Source organism: Sesamum indicum, linkage group LG2 (genome assembly GCF_026168435.1).
Source record: "Sesamum indicum cultivar Baizhima isolate 11 linkage group LG2, ASM2616843v1, whole genome shotgun sequence".
NCBI lineage: Eukaryota > Viridiplantae > Streptophyta > Magnoliopsida > Lamiales > Pedaliaceae > Sesamum > Sesamum indicum.
In genome coordinates, this window is record NC_142658.1 from 12,288,135 (window position 1) to 12,311,862 (window position 23,728).

General features: G+C 33.3%; 2 protein-coding genes and 1 long non-coding RNA gene across 3 annotated transcripts; 2 read left to right on the top strand and 1 right to left on the bottom strand.

The window, feature by feature from the left end:
- Positions 1–447: 447 nt before the first annotated feature.
- LOC105155584 ((S)-8-oxocitronellyl enol synthase) lies at positions 448–3,202 on the top strand. Its single transcript, XM_011071475.3, has 2 exons — positions 448–640; positions 1,908–3,202. The coding sequence occupies exons 1-2, from the start codon at positions 584–586 to the stop codon at positions 3,027–3,029; spliced, it is 1,179 nt and encodes a 392-aa protein (XP_011069777.2). The 5' UTR covers positions 448–583; the 3' UTR covers positions 3,030–3,202.
- Positions 3,203–5,330: 2,128 nt separating this feature from the next.
- Positions 5,331–9,934, top strand: LOC148789185 (uncharacterized). The gene is made up of 3 exons (XR_016064017.1): positions 5,331–5,643; positions 5,769–5,873; positions 7,771–9,934. It is a non-coding gene; the product is annotated as an uncharacterized LOC148789185 (long non-coding RNA).
- Positions 9,935–10,466: 532 nt separating this feature from the next.
- LOC105155585 (Syntaxin/t-SNARE family protein) lies at positions 10,467–18,943 on the bottom strand. Its single transcript, XM_011071476.3, has 5 exons — positions 18,512–18,943; positions 18,219–18,333; positions 17,409–18,059; positions 17,123–17,303; positions 10,467–10,892 (listed from the first exon to the last, which is right to left on the bottom strand). The coding sequence occupies exons 1-5, from the start codon at positions 18,586–18,588 to the stop codon at positions 10,867–10,869; spliced, it is 1,050 nt and encodes a 349-aa protein (XP_011069778.1). The 5' UTR covers positions 18,589–18,943; the 3' UTR covers positions 10,467–10,866.
- Between the last annotated feature and the right edge of the window lie 4,785 nt (positions 18,944–23,728).

Genomic DNA, 23,728 nt, shown 5'->3' on the forward strand with positions numbered 1-23,728 from the left:
GATATTGATGAATATATAATCACCGTTCCTATAAAAATATATAAAAAAGAAAAGATAAAACCTATAATGAGTGACAATTTTAGTATTGTTGGAATTGAATTTGACAATTAAGCCCCACAATTTTTTCAAAAAAAAAAAAAGAAAGAAATGGCACGTTAAGAACATAATTCTCCTAAAATTGCAATCTAACCTGAAATTGAGGCTCACGTGAGGGGCACCTGCCAAATTCTGGCATCAAATTTGTAGGCTGATTTTGTCCTTAGCATACAATTCTTTTTAAATTGTGGTGTTCAATTGCAAAATTAAATTCAAATAGGACATAATCATGGACCAAAGTTGCAATTTTCCTATATGGATAGATATGGACCCATTGCTCACTACACTTGAAATTTTTATTGACATCTTTATTTTCATTTAAGTTTTCACTATATATACCTCAGCACCAGTCTGGTAGCCCCTGAGAACGAGTTTCAGGAGCGCTGATCAGCTCTCCTCCCTCAGCTGCATCTCAAAACCTCTTCACCACTACCTTCCAATTGTTAGTACTCTTTGCTCTTTAGTTTCTTCTCAATTTGAAGGCAACATGTATCTTGATACAACGAGCTGGTGGTTCAAAAGGTCCATTGGAGAAGTTGATAAGGTATGTTTGTAGGCTTCAATATATTTTTTGTCCCGTAACTTGGTTTATTTGGTATTTATTTCCTTTAATTTTTTAGTGTAGCATTTTGGTTCTTCATCTTTTTAATTTTCACATTTTCAGTATTTTTTTTCTGTCGGAGTTCACTCTTTTTGCAGGAAAAGTAGTACACATGCATCTCATGTAACCTTTTAAAATTGGGGCTACTGTTTCTATTTAGCTCATTTTTGCCAGCATTTTTTATTTTTTGCGATTTCAACTGGAGTTCACCCTTCTGGCAGTGCAGGTGAACTCTGGCGATTATAAGACTAAAACCATGAAAATTAAAGAGATTCAGGACCAAAACATTACCCTAAAAAATTCAAAGGATGAAAATACAAAATGACCTATGTTATAAGACCACAAATGCATTTAATCCTATGTCTATTACGTATTTTTAATTAGTTAACAATATTATTTGTCAGTAATTAATCACCAATTCAAATTCAAATCCTCTCTTACAATTGTGTTTGATTTGATGGATTTGGATTTAAGGATTTCGAATCTATACCTAGTTCAATAGCTTTATAATTCTTAACTCAGTTATCTCAAAATAAATAGTTACAATGACTCAATAACGCCTAACTACAAATCCAAGATGTAATTTAAAGCTCATGGGTCAATAGCGTCTTACCTTATTCCTCTCTGATCGGAATAGGACGACACCAAATCTTCTTCTTTGTTAATTTTAGCTCTCATGGTGTTAATAATTAAACTTGATTAAAGGTGGAGTTTGAGGACAACTACCTTTAACTGCTTTGGCTTCTCTATTTTTGTAATAATAACTCCATACGTGTTTGGTTCATTTTAACTACGTACTTGGGAAGGATTTAAAGTCTTTCGATTATCATTTTGAGCAATTTTTAGTAACAATGTGAATGCTTCTAAATTCTTCCAAATTTGAATTGTTTTTCTCTAAATTTTTTCTCAAAAATCCAAAACCGGCATCACACAATTGTCTAATGTTTAATGAATTTGGAACAAAAATTTAAATACATAATAATAAATCTACTATTTTCATTTTTAGTTATTTTTAATAATATTGTGATGGATATATTTTAAATATATTTAATATAAAATCATCGAAAAAAAAATTTAAATTAATCCCTTATTCAAATTTACATTCATCAATACAAATGCAAGATTTCATATTGATGTATGGATGGTTGGGGGCAGAGAGAAGAGAAATTTCTATATTTAACTCTTTCTTTTCTCACATTTTATCCTGCAGAAAAAGGTTGAACCAAATGGTGTTGCCCCGAGTTACCAGAGCGTTGCACTCATTGTAGGCGTCACGGGCATCGCCGGCAGTGGCTTGGCCGAGACTCTGTCGTTTGCCGACACGCCCGGCGGCCCGTGGAAGGTCTATGGCGTCGCTCGCCGCCCCTGCCCCGAGTGGCTGGCCAACCTGCATGTCGAATACGTCCAATGCGACATTGCCAAAACCGAAGAAACGTATTCCAAGTTGTCTCCGCTCACTGATATCACCCACATTTTCTACGTCTCCTGGACGGGCTCCGAGGACTGTGAACTGAACACGCTCATGTTCAGGAACATCCTGGACGCCGTCATCCCGAATGCGCCGAATCTCAAACACCTCAGCCTCCAAACAGGCATCAAATACTACTGGGGAAACATGGCCGAAATGGACAGCAGCAACCAGCCACACGACTGCCCGTTCTACGAGAATATGCCCAGACTAAAACAAGAGAACTTCTACTATAACCTGGAAGACTTAGTCTACGAATCGGCCCTGAGAAAGAACAGCTTAACCTGGTCCATCCACAGGCCCGCCCTGATTTTCGGGTTCTCCCCTTGCAGCATGATGAACACTGTCAGCACACTCAGCGTCTACGCCGCAATTTGCAAGCACGAGAACAAGCCGTTGGTGTACACGGGCACTGAGGTCTCCTGGACCTGTTTGTGGGATGCCGTGGATGCCGACTTACTAGCCGAGCACTTCCTGTGGACGGCGACAGATCCTAAGGCCAAGAACCAGGCCTTCAACATTAACAACGGCGACGTTTTTAAGTGGAAGCACATGTGGGATGTGCTGGCGCAGCAGTTTGGGCTGGAGGCCGTGGGGTATGAAGGGAAGGAGCCGGTTCTGTTGGAGGATTTGATGAAGGATAAGGAGGGTGTGTGGGACGAGATTGTGAAGAAGCACGATCTGGTTCCGACGAAGCTGAGAGACATAGCGGCGTTTTGGCTGGCTGATGTTGTGTTCAGGAACAAGGAGACTCTGTGCAGCATGAACAAGAACAGGGAGTTCGGGTTCATGGGGTTCAGGGACACCACCAAGTCATTTGTTAATACTATTAACAAGATGAGAGCTTATAGGTTCATTCCTTGAGTGTGTTTAATTAATTACTACACCTATGATCGATGGTATAAGGACTGAATAAGGATGAAATTAGCAGCTGATGATGATTGTAATACTGCTCGTAATTAAGTTTTTGAATATGATCTTGTGATTGTTTGACTGGTTTTATGAAACTACTATAGCAAATGAAATGTTTGATATTATTATGGTTTTATTTGTTTAAAATCCCCCCCCCCCCCCAAAAAAAAAAAAGAATCATGTAATCAACTTATAACGATTAATGGCATATAATTTACATCGTATGTTTAAATTTCATAGGCCCCCGAATTTTGTACATTTTGTTTTTAAATTAAATATAAATTTACTTTTTTATATATCCCACCAAAAAAGTTTGTTATTTTTTGAAGCATTATACATAAATTTCCATTCTTATTATATATTGAGGCAAATTGTAATTTATCTACATGTAACATGGGAAATAGGCGAACAATCTTCTTATGAAAAAAGAATCACCAATTTACCTCCCTCAACTTCTAAAAAATGTGCAAAGCAGCCCCTTCACGCAGGCGGTGTGGATCACGCGCCTTTGGTGCGATTCTACTTCAGTTTTTGTTATAAAATGATTATTATACCCTTAATTATAAATCGTTAGATTTTGTTTTATATATATATATCAACAGTTCAGATTTTATAAATAAATCGATGGTATATTTTTTTTATTTAAATCAATTATTTATATTTGATATATAAATCAATGACTCACATCCATTTAAATCAAATCAATGATTCAAATTTATCCAAATTATAAAAATAAATTGATAAAAAATTAAAAATAGATTTATACAATAAATAATATGTAAAGTATACATATACATATATAGATATACATATATACAAACAGTATTTTAATAAATAAATAAATAAATACAGAAAAAAAAAATAGGTAGAATCATGAGGGGGTGGCGGCACAAGCGGAGGGAGAGGCAGGGGGAGGCCGAGGGAGAGATTGAGACGGTGGCAGAAGAGGGGGTGGGAGTGGCGGTTGTGGAAGGAAGATGACCAATCTTTTTCTTTTTAATTATTTGTATTTTTTTATTTTTATAAGTTTTATGCATAAATTATGAATAAATTTCAATCTCTAATTTGAAGAAACAAGACATTGATCATAGATTAAGTAACATATGATCAGCTGGTCCGTAGATGGGTAAAGATAAAGTTTAAATAATTGATTTTTATTATATAAGATCCAAGAGTTGTGAAATAAAAACAAAAAAAAAAAAGACTAAAAAATGTATAAAAATTCTTCTGTTATAAAAATAGACTAAAAATCCTATTGTGTTTCTTAAACGTAGCTCAATCGTCTCTCTTCGTAAAGTCGAACTAACGGCGTTAATTTTTTTTTTTATAAAATAATCATTATACCCTTACTTAATATGTATTGTTTCTTATTTTAATGACTATTGGATCTTATTTGATTAAATATTGATCGTTAGATCTAATCAATTAATATCAATCGTTAGATTTAAAAAAAAAAATAAAAAGTCTAGATTCAACAAATTATTTAACTTATAATATATATAAATAATTTGAAATTAAAAAATATATTATTATTATATATATTGAAAAAAACTAATTGGCCACCCCCATTCCTTACCCCGTCGACGGCGCGAATATTCAAACCATAGTATCTCCGCAAATGATTTACCAAAATAAGTGAGGTCATTATCGTCTGAATCGCCTTGAAGATACGAGTCTAATGGTGGTGGTCTACGATCGAGATTCATCCGGACGGCGACGAATCGACGCCAAAGCGGTTCGACAGTTGTGGCATGAGTCCAGTCTTTCCAATTGACGAAAACTCAAACTAAATGTATGAAAATATTCCTCTTGAAGATAAGACTCGAATGGTACCACTGGCAGTTGAAAACTCGTGGGGACGGTGCCAGAAACTTAGAGACAAGTTTTCAGCACACAAAACAAGCAAAAAAAAAATATTTTATTATTTAGACATATAAAAGGTATTTTAGTTCAAAATGACCTAAAATATTGACCAAAACGGCATAAACAGACAACCAAGCACACCACCCATGTGTTCATGCCACTTTCCATCAATTGTTAACAGAATGAGGGCTTTTTGCTGAGTTTTACAAAATAGAAACGGGTTTTTAGCTATTTCCAGAATACAAGGGTTCTTTTAGCTTTTTCAACAAAACACAGGGGGGTAATATGAATTTTAACCAAAAAAAAAAATCACACATGCATAACACTACTCACCTGAAGGGGATATTTTATACTTTTGTTAAACATTAAAAGAAGGAATAAATCGCTATTTTATTTTTCATAAGGGAACTGTTACCTACTTTTCATACCACATATAGATAGACTGCCATTTTCCCTTATATATTGGCCACCTTAATTATTTTAATTGCCCTCACTACAAATTCAATATATAAATATAATTTTCCGACTCTCTCCAACCTGTACTTTTAAATTCGTCCTATCAATCACACATCTCCTGTCTACCATCAAGCATTATCCAAGTGGTCCACCAACATTCCTCACCCACAATGGACTGTTGCCAGAGTTATCATGAACTCCCATTTCAAGTTTTGGAGAATTCAGTGATTGTCCGAGAAAGAATAGAGTAAGAACAATTTCATTTCTATTACGTTTTTCGACTTTTTTGTGGTTGTGTGTGTGTTATGTGGGCGCACGCGATCCATGTTCATTATATTATTGTGTAAATGACAAACCAAACGTACCTCTCAGCCTCAAGATTGGTCCCTCTCAATCTAGTGATGCTCAGGTTGACTGCAGTACTAGACGACAATGATATGTCTGGATTCCTGCTGTCTCTTCACATACTGTTTTAAGGTTGGATTCCTGTTGTCTCTTCACATACCGTTTAAGATAAAATTCTATTTTTAGCATCCTAGAAGAATAAGCGGTTTTCCACAGTTTGTAAAATGTTTAGATGCCCTCAACTAATTGTACATATTTAAAGAGGGTTTGGTCGAGCTTATAAGCTGTCAAATATTTTATAAGATATTTTGAAGGGTTTAAAAAATTTAAAGAAACATTTGATAATGTAATTTTTGAAGAGTTTATAAGATTTTAAAACAAAATATTTTAGATTTTATATATTCTTTATAAAAAATTAGATTCACCCAATTTTTTTAGAACATGCATCTCACACAGACTCGATAAGATTAATATTTGATAGGTTATGCCGTCTTTCCTTCAAATTTATTGTAATTGCACGTACACTCTTACGGTTTGAGAAATTATACACGGTACCTGTGACGCTTGTTTATGTCCATTAAGCATATCCATATGTTCATAAAATTTATAGAATTTATTGACATTAATATTTACCCTCGATTGACTTGCGAACTTCTTGTAGGTCAAACAATTTTTTTCTAACCAAATTACTCTTATAAGGTTGAAGATATAACGTCTCACGTGCATTAGCGTGTTGAGATGTATAAGGGTAACTCGATTAGAAAAGATTTATTTGACTTGCAGTAAGTCATTAATAAGTCAATTGTGAAAAATATTGATTTTCATTCAAATTTTTTGTTGATATCAATAAATGTCGTGAATCTTGACTAATAGATGGATCTATTTGTTGGACGAAAACAAACATCATGGCCACCAGATGTAATTTTCTAACAACAAGAAATTTAGGTATAAATACTCCAAACCTCAATAGAGTGGGAATGTAAGTATTCCTAATTTTTAAGATAAAAATATCCTCATTATTTTGTCTATATTCTATTTCCTTTTCTTTTTTAGTAAATTTATAACTATTACGATTAAACTTTTGTAGTATAGTAAATTTTAAGAGCACTTATATATTTATATGGATCTAAGTTTTGTTTTAGCCATAACACTGGATGATGATAATTCTATTCATACATAATTATAAAGAATTTTATTTTCAATTTGTTGTATCATAGAAATATCCAAGGTATCTGTTAATGCGCTAGGGAGGAACAAAGGTCTTCGAAGTAGATGTCTGATTGTACTCTAAGAAATAAAGGCCCAGAGAGAAACATGTTAGAGCCAGGCCGGATGAAATCCCGACGATGGCTCTTCTAGTACATATCCCAAATGATGTTTTTCTAGTATAAGAGAGATAGAGTGACCAAACCTGTTTCTGGAGGTGGAGAGTCATATTGATATGTGTTGGTGGATTGTACGATTTCATATACACTCTTGGATCTAATCTTGATCCACTGGGGGGTAATGGATCGTACATATCCATCCGAAAAACACAGGAAGTGATCCAGGAAACCAACAATCTACGGACTAAAAAGTGTGCGCGGCACTCGCAATACTATTCTGACATTCTGCTCCCGTGCTCAGAGGTATCTGGAGACCTTTAGGTATCCCTTATGTTCCAAGCTCTTGAAGGTCCGCTCTTGGACTGAAGGTACCTCTATAGGTTTCCGTCAATTCTAACCTTTCATAAAGTCTCTTCTCGTATTATGAAGGTCTATGGTGGGAGGTATGAAATATCAATTTATCAGAAGTGCCTCCACTTACCAAGTTTATTCTCACTAAAGTTGAGTACGTAGAGACGTTAGACCTTCAATCCCGTTATTCCAGCTTCGCTCTCTTAGGATAGATTCCTTCTTCAATGTTGGTGGCAAGTTTTCGATTTTTTCAAAATTTTTGAACATATGTCTTATCTGCCTGATATCTGTGTTTTCTACTGCACTATCATATTTCAATAGGCGTTAATGTTAATTTGTTCACTTTTTTGCAGAGACGCATCCAATGGGAGTTGTCGCGTGTTTATGGATTTTTGGGTTTTCACGCCCTTCACTCAGTTTAAATACCGAGTCTTAATTAACTAAGTAACCTTTCATCTCTCAGAATGTCAGTCGCTTGCAAGCGCCCAGTTGCTGTTATCCATCCTTGATCCTTCTAGGTCAGTTCTTTCGTCTAAATCCTTTCATTGTGTTTGGATTTTTGTTTTAGTTGTTTTGTTTTGTGTTTTGAAAATAAAGAGAGAAAAATAGAGATAAGTAAGTGTATGTTGAAAGATGATATCTTTGAATTTGTTTTTTGGGGTTATTTAAAATATTTTAAAATAAGTGGTGTAGGTATGATGTTGGGATTTGGGAGACAAAAATCATTGTTCATTTTCAAATCATATATTTTTATATATAAATATTTTATGTTTAATGTTATATTTTTGGAAGACAAAAAATACTGTTTATTGTCAAATCATGTCTGTTTTATATTATGTATATATATTATATATAGAAAGTTGAAAAATAGAGAAACACGCAAATAAAGTGTAAAAACACAAAAACAAATATTGAGTGTGTTTTATCTTGTCTCGAAAAACGCGAGAATACAAATCCAAACAAAGCCTTTGATTCTTCTGTCTCTCTCCCAGTGGCTCAGTCTGGTAGTTCTAGCAAAAGAACTCTCAGTCACGAGACTATGGAGGCAAATCCCTCATGTGAATACACATTCCCTGTTTCTCCGCATTCTACTAATCTCCCAATACTCTTAGGCCATGTTTACAATCTTAGAAAAAACTAGATAAGAGTGTTATTCCTGATTAGTAGGCATGTTTCCTTACAGAATTGTAGGCTCGTGAAAAAAAAGAAATCGAAAGCCTGGTACTTTCCCCGATTGTAGGCTGCAAAAAAAGAATGGAGATTTCATAGTCTTTAGTGCTACGGAGAGTTACATTTCTTTAAGTACCGAACTCGACCGTGACTTGCAGAGTAAATACCAAAGAAAGCTTAGGAGTAAAGAACATGGAATCATTACAAATGGGGGATGAGGGATGGGGGCTGACATGACAGTTTGTCTTATTAATAACCCAAAATGTAATTTCACATTCAAACACTGATTTTAATGAGGCCTAGTAAACTGTTTTCCTCTTATAATCCTACTGCTGCTGATCTTGATGTCCATCACAACACTAGGTTATAATCTCAGTTTACAACGGGCATAGTCTGAATTGGATGCTTTATATATTTAATGCAAAAAAGAACAAAAATTTTAATATTTTAACTCAATATATCAAATAGATGCATAAGTGGTAGATAAATAGTTGCAGAGTATGTCTGATTAGAAAAAAAAATGGGAGCTTAAGAGGAGTGGAAATAACAGATATATAAGAAATAGTTTGGTGTTTGGTTAGGGGAAAGAGATGGAAAGAAAATAGAACTCAATGAATATGAAACCCCTTGGGAATCCAATTTTGTTTTCGTCCAGGATTGGACGGAAAAATGAAAGTATAAGGCCAAAAAACAAAAAAAATATATATTTTATTTTTATTTGGTTTATTGCCTATATATATAATTTCGCTCCAATTTTTTTCTCCTTCCTGCTAATAATATTATCATCAAAGAAAAAATAAACAAATCGCTGAACAACTACCATAATCAACGATGAATCTTTTTATTGATAAAGAATACACTTGTTCTTGTTTGATAAATATTTTTATGAATAAAATTTTTTATTTACTAAAATTATATTAGTATAATATTACATTGTTTATTTTCTAACATAAAATGAAAAAAAAAATTATTCAGTAAAATTATAAAAAAGATAGTCTTTTCTTCTCAATCTGCTTTTCTCGTACCAAACAAATAGAAGTATTTGAAATTTTTTCCCCTTCTAATCATACCAAACAATTTGACAAAAAACTATTATTCTTCCCTTCTCTTTCCCCCTTTTAGTTCATTTTTCCTCTCACTTGAACCAAACAATGATATTGTAAGTTAAACAACAATAAAAATTGAGAGTTTTGAAAATAAAAGTAAAACTAAAAAAAAAGTTCAGTTAGAGTGTTAGAAAAACAACTTAATATCTATAAAAGTTGGTATGAAATTGCATATTACTTTTTACATAAACCAACTTAATTTAAATAGCTCAAATGCAGAGCCCATGAAACACACTCTTCTTAGCTTATTTTCATCAATAAGCTTATAAGCCTTAGCAAACAACCCCCCTATTAGCTCTTGTTCTCTTGTCATCACTTTCTTCTACTCATGACAAAATGTGAGCGGAGACCCACCAAAAACAAGAAGATGGATTCACCTAACAGAACCGCTTACCATCAGCTGAAGGAGAAATCAGCGATCGATCCAAAGCCATTACATGGAGGGGGCAAGATAGTTTTCCAATAGACATCGGCAGACAAGGGCATTGCACTATTGCTCAATTCATAAGAGGATATTCCTGAGATGACCGTCGAGTTGGAATTGATCCAACAGATCTTTGTACAGTCACTACATACGATAAATTACTTGTACCAAGCATGTTACCCAGTTAAAATTTGTCGAAAAGATGTACAACTTTGCAGTCAGCTGCAAATGTTTTATTCGACGTTTTGTGCATCATTTAGAAAATTAGTAGACGCCTATTCTAGTGAATCATAAATACAAGAATGAAGCTAGCAAAATGTTGCACATCAATAAGCAAGAGGCTCTGGAGTGGAAAAAGCTACCAAGATTAATGTTACAACTAACATGGTGCAACGGCAGCTGAATACAATGGGGAGAAAGGATATTTTATAGGGATGAAGTGCGGAAAATACAACAGAACATTGTGTAAGCCTTTCCCAAGTGGATACGGTAGTACAAACAAAGCTTATTGGCTACCAGAAGAACTACAAAACCTGGAAGCAAGAAAACCAGGTTGTTGGGACTGCTGATGGGTGTTAACAGAGCAGGTATGGTGCAGTCCTCAAAACCAAATTACAGTTATCCATAAAAGTCATTCTATGAAGACAACAAAGCACCTATCTAAGTCAGGTGATAAGGAACAAGATAGCAACCGTCCAATTTTAACCTTAGATGAATTGCGCAATCAGAATGAATAAACAATCTCCTTCTCAGATTGCACGCAGAGCCAATAAAACTGCAGGGAAGTACATAAGCATATCAGGAATCAAGAAACTTCACCTCATATCATTTGTATTATCATAAATACACCTACCGCAGAGCTATATAACCAAAATGAGCATTATCAAGATGTATATATATTTGGAACCTTAGCTATATAACCTGTCAAATCTCAAATGAGAAAGCAACGGAATCTTTTAATAACAGGGTTTTCACATGGGTCGTCTTTGCAACAGCATCTCTTGTGGAAAATAACAAAATTAACACTAGAATGCCTTTCTGGCCACCCCAATATCAAGCATAACTAAAATAATTGATGTGGGCAATATAGGATGAACAGCAGTAGTTTAGGACTTTTGCATACAATGGACAGTATCCCAATTACATCAGTATTCACTTCCTCAGTTCTAAAGATTAATGTAGGGGTTCTCAAATGAGCTCTAAATCTGATACTTCAAGTGTTCAATGCAGCGTTAGATAAGTGATTTTCCAAATATCCTGTGTTCCCCAGAAATTGTTCAGAGGATAACATGAAAAATAGTTGTGGATTTCATGGTTATCAATTTACTCATCCAAGCATATGGCCCAGTTTGCTAATGGATTCATGAGTTTCTTCACTTGCAACGCCCATGTGTAACTTGACAACTTATTGGAGTCTATTTTCACCCTTTTAATGCTACCAAAATTCAGTTGGAATCAAGAACGGTGTCTAGATAGGTGCAAAACATTCTTTGTATAATGTATTTACAGATACAATAATACGAACAGACTAATATGTAGATTTCCTCTCTTTTATTTTTGTAATATGCTCCCAATTTAGTTAGAATGAAGAAATGACTTCAAGAGTCTATAGGATTCTTCAGTTCGTCTCCTTTTGTCTACAGTAAATCAAGCTGGTTGTTATGCCTCTATTTCCGTATAAATGTATCAATAACAGAAATCATCCCATCAATACCAAATTGGAAACAGAAACAGAACAACCACAATGAGAAATGAGTCTGAATGCGAAGATATGTTATAAACTACAATATAATCCACTGGTTTTTCTGAAGCGAATTACTTTTGGTTGTGTTTGCTTGTGAGATTTTCCTCATCTCATCCCATATCATCTGGTAAAATCTTTGTTTACCAGATATGCAATTGCTTGTGATAGTTTTTTCAAAATTTATGTCTAACAAATTTCACTATAAAAAAGCATATATCAACTATAATCATTACATTTTGTTTATTATGTAACACCTCATACACATTACATCAAGTATCATCACTATACTTTTATCTCACATTCAATCGCATGGTAAAAGAGAATCTCATCTCAACCAAATTAAGATGTGATGAAATGCAATCACAATCACATTTTACTCCCAGGAAAGGAGAAACTGGCAGCAGAAGTTGGTTCATAAACTAATCGTCATACAAAATTTGGGGCCTATTACCACCCTCACTTACAAACCTAATGTTAGGATTTGTGCATATCTTTTTCTTATTTGGTTTGGATAGGTATCTTTGATAGTTATCTACTAGTTGTGTTATCACTCAACTCCTCCCCTATATATAGAGATGGAATAATGTCAATAATCAATAATAAACACAACGTTTTCTTCTCCCTTACTATTTTCTACACCTAATATATTGTATCATGCCAACTATCTAATACAACTCTATGCACCCTCACACTCCTCCATCCAAAGATTATCTCATTAATCTAGCTACAGCCCTAAGAAAACCCTCAAAATTCTTAAGCACTGAGGATTCATACTTACAAAACTTCAATACCAAAACATATAATATTCTAATCATATGGAAGCGTGTCAGGAAAACAAGGGTATAAATTAGCTCAGTTCAATAAGTCCATTGCCAAACATTAATCATATCAAAATTGTTCCTGCATTCTCCAAAGTGCATGTCTACCAAATTAATCAACTAATACATGACATTTGTCATGGCCAAGCACATAAAGTAAAGGATAATAGAAGAACGATAATAAGTTGAATATGCCATTCCACTGTTAGTTGGTATCAAAATGTTTAAGATATTGCCTCTCAAAGCTATATAAATCTACTAGCAAATAAATCAACCGCATAATGCAAGCAAATTGGATCAGTCCATCAGCCCAAACTAAGCCACACAGCTCTTGGCATGTTGGAAGTTCAGCTCTTGGTCTTGAAATTATTCAAATTTGCATTAGGGAATCACTTAAGTGATGCCAAGATGCAACAAAGAACCCAAAAGGTACTTAGTTTATATAACTTCAAATTGATCTAAATCAATAAACTACTTTATATAAAGCTAATGTAACCGTTAAAGTAGTGCAACGTAAAATTTCAACTATATTTTGTGTTAAAATGAGAAAAAGAAGATAATACTTTTAGTATTTCATATGGTCATTCTACAGCTTGATTTCATTTTAGGCTTGAGCACACTGTGTAATTATCTTGCAGCATGGAACCTTTTGTAACTGCTGTCTATTTGTCAGTCTAGTAGAAAGCCTAGAAAACTATGAGTTAGTGACATAAAGTCTGCATATAATGAGGATAATCTCTTTGCAACCAGTATTATAAAGCTGCTACAATAACACCTTATAGATTGTTCAATATTGTGTTAATGACAAGCTTCTACCAAGGGTAAAATGAGAACACTCATATGGTATTGCAGCTAAACAATGGAGAGATATGGTAGGAGGCATATCCCTGAGTTGGATAAGATTACGTCATTGAACAGAATGCACAAGGGCCAATCAAATGATTCAGGCATATTTGAAAATGGCTGCTATGTCTTACCAGCTAGAGAGGAAGGAAACTGATCCAATGAATGACAGGCTCAGGTATGACATTGATGAGAAACCAAATTGAAATGATAACCTACGAAGGGCTTAAATGTACTATTTACTGGTTTACTAATCCTGATGGAGTTCGTAGTTACCCATTTGGTAACCCTGGTCCCAGAATGGTTGAACATATCTATTCCTAGAAATGGAAGGTAGAGGAGGCGAAAAGCTGTAAAACCAACTCTCAATAGGTAAATAAGGGTTTCATGTCCTGAGTGGAGGGATTAATTTTCTGACTAAAAGGAAAAAGAGTATGAAGTAGGATTTCTTGTGCTGAGTTAAGGATAAAATTTTTATTATACGGAGAAAAAGTATTCCTATTACACTATCTGACTTGTTATGTTCTATAATCCCAAATCTCTCTAACTTGGCATCTGCTCAGGGAACTGTATCTCTGTGACAAATGGAAGCTGGCATGTACAAGCAAGAACATAGTTCAAGTACACTTTTCCAATTTCAGCTTTCAGCCATGGAAAACTGCAGATGATCTTTCCTCAACCATAACAAAAACCCATTATATAAGTGGCACAAGAAATCATTATATCACAATACATTAACTCTTTCCTGTTAAAAAAAGTGAAGACGCAAGGCCTCCACGATCTAATGTCTATTATACTACATATTATGTAAGAGCAACCCTTTGGTGTCTCACTTAATTTTGGTATTTCATTTATTCTTAAAATTTTAAATTAATTAATTAATTATTTCTTAACTTCTCCATTTTTACCATGGTTTTCATAACTACCTTTTGGTGGTTAGTTTCTCTCATGCAATTTTTTCAGTTTACCTACATTATTTATTATCTTTATTTGTCAATTTTTTATATAAATCAAAATATTTATATTAATTTATTATCATAATATATATTTTAGGTACTCTTTTAAACTACAAAAACTAATTATACAATTTATATAAATATGTAATTTTAATTCACTTCTAAAATTATGTACATACATAGGATGTGCCACACTAGTAGATATGTCTAAGGGAGAGCGTCCTTCTAGTGGGTTTAATTATTTTAATATTACAAAAAAAAATTAACAAAAATATAATTAAAATAAAATGTATACCAAAAATATGGTGAGTCGTGGACCTGATCTGTAACATCCACGAAATTTTTTATATATAATTCTGAGATTAATCGGTAAATATTTATCAAATTTAGTTAATTAATAAATAAATTATAGATTCAAATTTTGATTATATTAAAACTTGAATGGAGCAAATTAGAGTTTTATAAAAGATTTGGGAGCAAATTATATTAAGCAACAAAATTAGGAATGACGTAATAGATATTCTGAAAAAGATTAACAAAAAATTAAAATATAACACATGCACACACACACACAGACAACCTTCAGATGACGCAAACAGGTAAGAAAAAAATTATGTGTTAAATTAGTATTAATTTATATAATCATATTATGTAATTAGCGTTTTTACTAAATGTAGTTTATACCATTCGGTTTAATGTTTAATCGAAGTTTTATGAGTTTGAGTAATTATAAATTAGTGATTGGTAAATATCTCAATTAAATTAAGGATGCTATAATTAATCATTCAAATTACTTAATTTATTAGATTTAATCATCTATACCTTTTCATCAAAAGAGAACACCTCTTTCTTGTCTCCCTTTTTTTTTAACTGTCAATTTTACTAAAATCTAATTTATTAGTTTTTTTTATTAACTTCCCACTCTTTTAAACCCCCCACTCACTCTTCTAAAACCCCCAAGATAGAGGAAATGGCTACTGTCAGAAGGTTCTGCTGCAAGGTGAGTTACTACTATTCGAAGTATTTGCACTATTAATTAAAAAGAACTATTTGCATCGGTGTAATTTTTATTCAAGCAAAATCAGTGACTGATATTCAAAGGTTTTGCTGCAACGATCTCCTCCAATTCGCATAAGTGAATCTCAACCATCTCACTGGAATCGTTAATTCTTTCTTTATTATTTTATTTTGTTCAAATTCTTAATTTAATATTTTTTCCCCTGTCTGTTTGTTTGTCAGTTTAGTTGATGGATCATGTGCCATTCACAATTCTTGAATTGATGTTATTCTAATATTAAGTTAGCATGATGAAGCTTCATTTTTAATATTTTTAATTTTATTGGGAAATAATAATTGGTTATGATTAATTGAAAATATGGATGCTAATTTCACTTTGGAATAGTTGTTTTTGTGCCTTAGCAGCACGTATTAATATATTTTTACAAATGTCTTGCCATACAACCCTTGATTCAACTAATGACTTATTAGAAAATTAGATAAATGATGTATTAAAATCTTACTCATTAGAGCAACTGTTACGAATAATTTCTGAAAAATACTATGAAACTGTTGGTAGAGACTAGCATAGTGAAGTTTAAGCGGCTAAAAAAATACTATAAAATATCTGAATTTATTCCAACCCTGATGGTAGTAGTTCGTTTAAGCTTTAGTGATTGTTTGAATTATTATAGTTGTTTATTATTTTATTAAATTCTTTTTAGGTATACATATATATATGTACAAAATTTCTGAAAATACTAAGAGAAACTAGCATTGTGAAGTTTAAGTGGCTAAATGAATACTATGAAATATCTTAAAATGTATTTCAACCCAATTATTAGCAATATGTACTACATATTAGGGGAGACCTTTTTGGTGTCTCTCTTATTTTTAGTCTGTTTTTTATTTAATTTATTTTTGTATTCATTAATTTAACTTTTCATTCCCCCACTTCTTTTGATAGTTATTTTATTTTTATTTTTTTAATTTTTATGCATCTTTTTTGTCATTATTTTCTATAAATTCATATTAATTTATTATTCTGTATATATGTTATTACATAATAATATTTTATAAATCTTTTATATTAAATAGTATGATAGAATTTGTACATTCATAGAGTGTGCCATAAATTACTAGTGTAGAATAAATTAACACCATTTGCATGCTTCACCATTTAGATTAAGCATGCATGCAAATAACATACAAGAAATTATGTAAAACTGAGACAGTAAGAAGTCCACCATCTAATATCTAGATGAAAATAAAACCATTTGCATCACTAGCACTCTAAGCAGCTTATGTCAAATATTTTATAATTTAAATTGTGACTATGACACCAACATCAAGATAAATATTGCTACTTCAAACTTCCAGTATAGCATAAATTTTAATATACCTATGGCTATATATATACTCGAAAAGCAAAGAGGAGCAAAAACTTAGCAAGAGTTGGTCCTGAAACACATAAACATAAATCAAGGAGAATAATTGATAATCCAACTTGTGACAAGGTCTAAGAACTCTAACAAAGCATCATCACATTGCAAAATTTTATGAGTTCGAAATTTGTTGCAGGGAATCAGAAATAGAAGGTAGACAATGTCATCGTAGTAAACAAGAAACAGCTAGTTAGATGGCTCACCAAGCAAGCAAAGGAGGAGAATAATGGAGAACACAACTTGAACAGGTCGACTATATTGCACATGATATTGCGACCTCTGAAGTTGTCTCTGGATGGTACCATACCAACCATACAGTTGCTTGTCATAATCATCACAACCATCAAGACAACTCTTACTCTTTTCGTAGCATATGTTGATGCCCTTCATTGTCAAAATTTATCATAATTAGTATGATATAACTAACTCAAAATTACAAAAGAGATAGGTGTAATGCTAGGGATATAATCAATGAAATTGATTACTGACTCTAGTCAAATTCTGAGATCTGGGTAATGTACTATCAGCTTCTTCATGCCGGTCTGTGAGCTTTAATTTCTTGTAACCATTCTTTGACCACTTCAATTGAGACATGGATGATTCCATGGTATTTAAAAACCCTGAAAAACTGGGTATCTTTCGAGGTGGTGGATCAGGTCTTACACTGGATGACTCATGTGGCGAAGCATCATCAGCCACTACAATCTTCCAGGAGCCAATTTCAGCACTAGCACTAGCTGTTCTACGATGCCCTGGAAACTTCTCCTCCTTAGCCTCCACCCCATCCAACTCAACCAAATTCGATGAACTCCTCGAACACTCATTCATCATAATCCGATCAGCTTCTTGCGAGCTTTCCACTCCCTGGTTATTACCATGAACTTTTCCCAAGGTTTTATTTGTGGAATGTGATGGTTTTCCTGATAGAAACATCGCAAGCTCATTTCGTTCACCTTCATCTAATCGCACCCAAGGCAATGGTGGCTTCCCTTGTGATACTGCCGGTTCATTTAAAGTACTTTCAACTTTCATTATTTGATCCTCGATTGCAATTATGAAATCATGATGCCTATCTTTTGCATCATCACCTGAACTACTACTGGTATAACTTGATCTCACAGCACGCCCGAATTCTTCCAGCTGCATTAATCACAACCACAACAATATCATAACTTATCACACCACAACAAGAACCATAAGCACCCACCACAAAGATCAACACTTTCAACCCAATGCAACCTCTACAAGAAATGCATAAAAAAATCTATTCTTATCACATAAGCATATATAGGAAACGACCTGCCACTTGGTAGTGCCAAGGGTTGTTTGGAGATCTCTCCGGAGCTCATCCAAATTCCAAGCGCCAAGGGCATCCTTCTTTGCATGAATCCATGTTCTATAAGTCGATTCCATCCTTCACAACAAAAGAGATAAATTCCATCAATAAGTCCAAATGAATAATTATCAAACAACACAGATTGCCCACTGGGAGAAAACCAAAATTCTCAATTCCTAGGCACAGAAATGCCATTACCATTCCAAAGTCTAGATTCAAAAACCTTCAGAGAAAAAGGGAAAATGCTTTACAGTACCTGTCGGCAGATTCCTGAACTTCCTCCGCAGCAGAGAAAAACGGATCTTTTTCCCATCTATCAAAACTTGATGCCATTTCTCCCCAAACAATTACAGGCCCTCAAATTAAATACACAAATCAGAGCCAAAAATCACAATGGCGACACCAAATATGCACGATAACAACAAAAACAAAACCGTAGCTCGCTGATCAATCTATGGCCACAACAAATGGATCGAAACATTCAAAACATTGAGATAACAAATCAAAAATAAAACATTCGATCAAAAAAAAAAAGGGGGCGGTTTTCTTTTTCCGTTTTTTCTTTTTCCCTTCTGGATTAGGTCTCCTTTCAACATAACATTAAATTATGTTAGCGTGCAGCTGAGTGTGGGGAAAAAGTAGTTTAATCTGAAAGTTACGGTGTCGTTTTCGGCTGTTGTTGTTGGCTGCCTTAGATTATGGCGAGTGGTCAAAATAAGTGTGCATTTTGACCAGGAAATCATCACATTAATATAGGACAAGTTGGTTGACCTTGTTGCCTTTGCTATGTCAAGCAAGAGAAGCTTCCTTGTAATTATGTGATGAGTATTATTACACAAGTGTTTTGGCATTTTGCTTTTTGTAATTATATTATAGCTTGATGAATCAAAATGACCACCAATGGAGCCTGTAAGACAGCCCACACGAGAATAATACGTACATAAAAAATTTTGATTATAATTAACTTGGTGAGATCGTTAAAATGTTAAGCTCGTATGAATAGTTAGGTATCAAAAGTTGTAGCTAAAGTATGAACAATGTGTATTTAATTATAGATATGGTCGAATTGTACGTATTTCAATTATGGGGTCATGATGAGTTTGTACATACTCAAATTCAATCGAAATTGGAGGGGGGGTTGGTCCATCTAAATGCCTAAGACACGAATCTACGAGCTACACGGTTCAGTTGAATTTCCCATGTAAGGTGGTCCTTAAGAAGAAAAAAATATGTTAGGCTAGTAGGAACGGTACCCGACAAAAATCTTGCTTAAGTCAGCTCAAGTTCGAGATAGTATATAGTGATTTGGAGCCATAAATGAGATAAAAAATAGTAAAATGCGTCTTACTATAGATGCGGTAGGATGGGTATATTTACACGACCATATATTATATGCTTGGTCCACGTAGCGTCATCTCAAACTCTGAGCTATCAGACATTATGTGGACAAGATCCTGGGTCCTTGGAGCAGTTTGTTGGAGTGGGTCGCTTGAGTGGCATACTCAATTCTTGTGCTTAGATTTATGTTATACTGACTGTTGTGACACATCGTCTCTGCAAGCATACAATAAATAATATTATATACTTTAAAATATATTATAAATAATAGTAAACCAATACATCATATTTCAAAAAGAAAAAGAAAGAAAAGAAACCAACTTAAGAGTATTGACACACAAAAAAAAAATAATGTAATGGTGTCATAAATCGATATTTGTGTGTGAAAAATGCCTTTACATAATATATTATAAATACGATTAAGATATATAAACAAACAAATTACATTTACAAAATAGAAAAAAAGGAAACAAAAGAAAAACAACTTAAGGTATTATCTACATAACAAAAGAATTGGTGTAGTGATGTTAAAAATGCAATGCAGTCACTTTTGTTAAAAAAAAAGTGTCATTACAATTAATCTATACTAATATTGAAAAGAAAAAACCCTCTATACTCACAGATGTCGGTTAGTAATACCGACTCTCTAATTTTTAAATATGATCATTAAATTTCTAATTAGATAATCTAAATTAATATTAAAAAGAAAGATCTTCTAGACTCACAAACTGCAATTAATGATATCATCGTATTAATTTTTAAATATGACAATTTAATTTTTAATTAGATAATTTTAAAAATTAATTATAATTACCTTTTTTTTTTCATAAAAGTGACTCCACGTCATTTTACCACAATTACATTAATTCTTTTATCGTGTTAATAATACTTTAATTTTTTTTCCTTTCGTTCTTTCTTTCTTTTTTTTTTTTTTTTTGAAATATGATGATATGTTGTTTTTAAAATTTTATTTTGTATAATATATTTTAAAACATGAAAGATTATTTATTAGATGCATGGTTTAATGGGTGAGTCGCTTTTAAGTGTAGAGGGCTTTTCTAAAATATTTATATATGATAACATTTTTTTAAAAAATATTTTAAATCAATTAGAGCTATTTATTTTTTTATTAATAAAAAAATTATATTAATATAATTTATTAAAATACTATAATATTAATATATCGGGTCGTGATTTTAAATCACGACTCGACAATAAAAAGAAATTTGTTTTTAAAATAATGGCCAAGTCGTGATTCTCAATCCCGACTTGGTCCTTTTTTTATTTTTTTTAATTTTGTTGAATTAATTTTTGTTATAAGTTAATTATATAAAATTACTTTTTTAATAATATATTAAAATCTAAAAAATTATAATATTAAAATTGTATTAATTTAAAAAATTATAATTAAGTTTACAAATATAATAGTGTATATTTTTTTATACAATTGATAAAAAATACAATGAAGTATATAATTTTAAATGTAAAAAATGTCCACCCGTTCCACAATTGTGTCTATTGCATTGACGCCAAGGTCTTCTTATTTCCTCGCCCACATTTTGCACTGACTCATTTTGCGCCTCATTTTCATCACCACCGAACTAAATAGATGTTGTTGTAGAACTAGACTCCACATTGTCACGATATTAAACGATGGAAATCGAATTAGTGAAATATTGATTGACCAAGGTCAAAATGTAGTTGTGAAGAATAATCTTGTATTTGGTTTGACATATATGGAGTTGATTGAAACCAATCATCTTGAGGCGGTTGAAGCATGTAATAATTTTGAGACGGTTGAGGCACGTAATAATCTTGAGATGTATAAACTGTAGAAGTACCAGCTATATCCACCCCAACATCATGACGTTCAACTGAACTAGTAGACATTCGGCTAGGACTTCTTTTTTGTCTGTGGGATGTTGTGGGAGCATCATCGGATGAAGAAGCAATTTGTTATGGCTGTTGGGTTATGGATTCCTTGATAATATGTTACTCATGTTCAAATTTATCCACCGACTATATCCTTCAATATTTAGTGGTCTAGATCGACATAAAGTTTCAAGGTCATTCACCTCGTTTGCCTGAAAATTGTAGAAAAATATGAGCTGTGTGTTGTCTATCAAAAATATAAAATGTGATATTATGTAACAACGTACCACAACTTGCAACATATGTGCTTCTCCAGGTTGGTACCCGCTTTCCACACGTCTATCAGTAGATGACGACACGAAATTTCTTGTTATGTTGTAATACCATTCCCAATAACCTCGTTCTGTTTCTCTTCTATTAGAAATAGGTGGCCTCTGTACAACCGTGTCATATCGTATTTGCTATCTAGTGATGTGTATGTGTTGTAGGTACCAATCTGTGCCCGTGTGATTTTTACGGAGATTTGATGGAGGCTCATATCCCGGGTATCCGTTGCTTTTGGAATATTTTGCCTCATCCCGAATTGGCGAAGAACCCTTTCAGGATGATGCATTTCAACTATTGCGTAGAATATCAATGGACATGATGACTACCATAACTGGGGGTTCAAATCAGCGGCGTAAGTCATAATGACATCTGAGTCCATGTCATACGGCTGCCAGATGAACTGTAATAAATAAAAAGATGTAAATTAATACGCATTTAATTCACGGTATAAATGTACGTATAATATTAAAAATAAGTTACCTGATCCGCCTGTATCTCATCCAGTATTTCTCTTATCACCCGGACAGTTCCCCGTACTGTTCGAGTGAACGTGTGCTGACAATTCCAAGCAGAGCCAACGATTGTAGTCCATTTAGACTTGGTCCATAAATAGTCGTCTGCACCAAGTCCAGGACAAAGTGGAGTAATTCGTGACCATGTCCAAATCTGTATGAATAATACAAATATGTGTTAATAATTAATATTCAGAGCCAAAAACTTGTGTAAGAGTTATGAAGTAAATTTTTACCTGCAACAATTATATTGCTCCACTAATTGCCGCTTTGCCTTTTGTGCTGGCGTTGCATAATTCACGATATAAAAATGCCAGCACAGCACTCCCCAACTATAGTTCCTGACTGTTTCTATATCTTCTAATGTTGAAAGATATAGTAATGATACTAGGTTACCTGAGGAATTTGGGCACATCATTCCCCCCAATAGAAATAACGCAACAGTATGGGCGTATTGGACGACGACGTCATAGGGAGTGTTATGAGTTATATCGACCGCCGCCAAATGAGATATAATTGCAGATGTTTGCAATCTTAAGCCCTTGAACGCATTTGCATCCAGGCTAAAGCCTAAATAACTAAGGTAATATTCCAGAAGTTTTGTAATGTTGGCCAACAACCAACTGTGGACGGATTTTGCACATAAGATATTCACACGTTAACATCAAAATTATATTGAGCATACCGTCACCAAATACCATCAGTTCCAACAGTCCACCTCGGTTGTTACAAAACATCACAGTGGACATGGAGTCAATACCCATATTGTCAAAATTACGAACTGAGAATGTTCTTGCGGCAAGTGAACTCAATTTGGTATTCCTTGCAGTCACGCTCAAAAGGTATGCGTTGCATACATGATTAATGCTGCATCAATGGTGAAAGATTATTACGATATAATGACTTATAAAAATACATATTATAAGTCATTTGAACTTCTACATTTCGAAGATTAATGGGATGTACTGGGATTTGAGTTGGTCCACGACACTACTATTCGCATCTCTTCGTGCCCTGATTGAAATCAAACAACATGTATTCACAACGAGATGGATTGTGTGCAAATGTGTGCAAGGCAATAAGCCCAACAAAGAAATTCTTCTATACAATCAGATGTGCCGGTACCGGGTTGCCAAGAATAATTGTATCTTTTATAATAATACAAAAAAATATACACTATTACATTTGTACACTTAATTGTAATTTTTTAAATTAATATAATTTTAATTTTATGATTTTCTACACTTTAATATATTGTTAAAAATTAATTATATATAATTAAATTATACACAATTATTTAAATGAAAGAGAAAAAGGAAAAATAGCCAAGTCGTGACCTTAAATCACGACTTGGTGATATTTATTAAAAAAAATACTTTTAATATCAAGTCGTGATTTAAAATAATGACTCGACATATTAATAT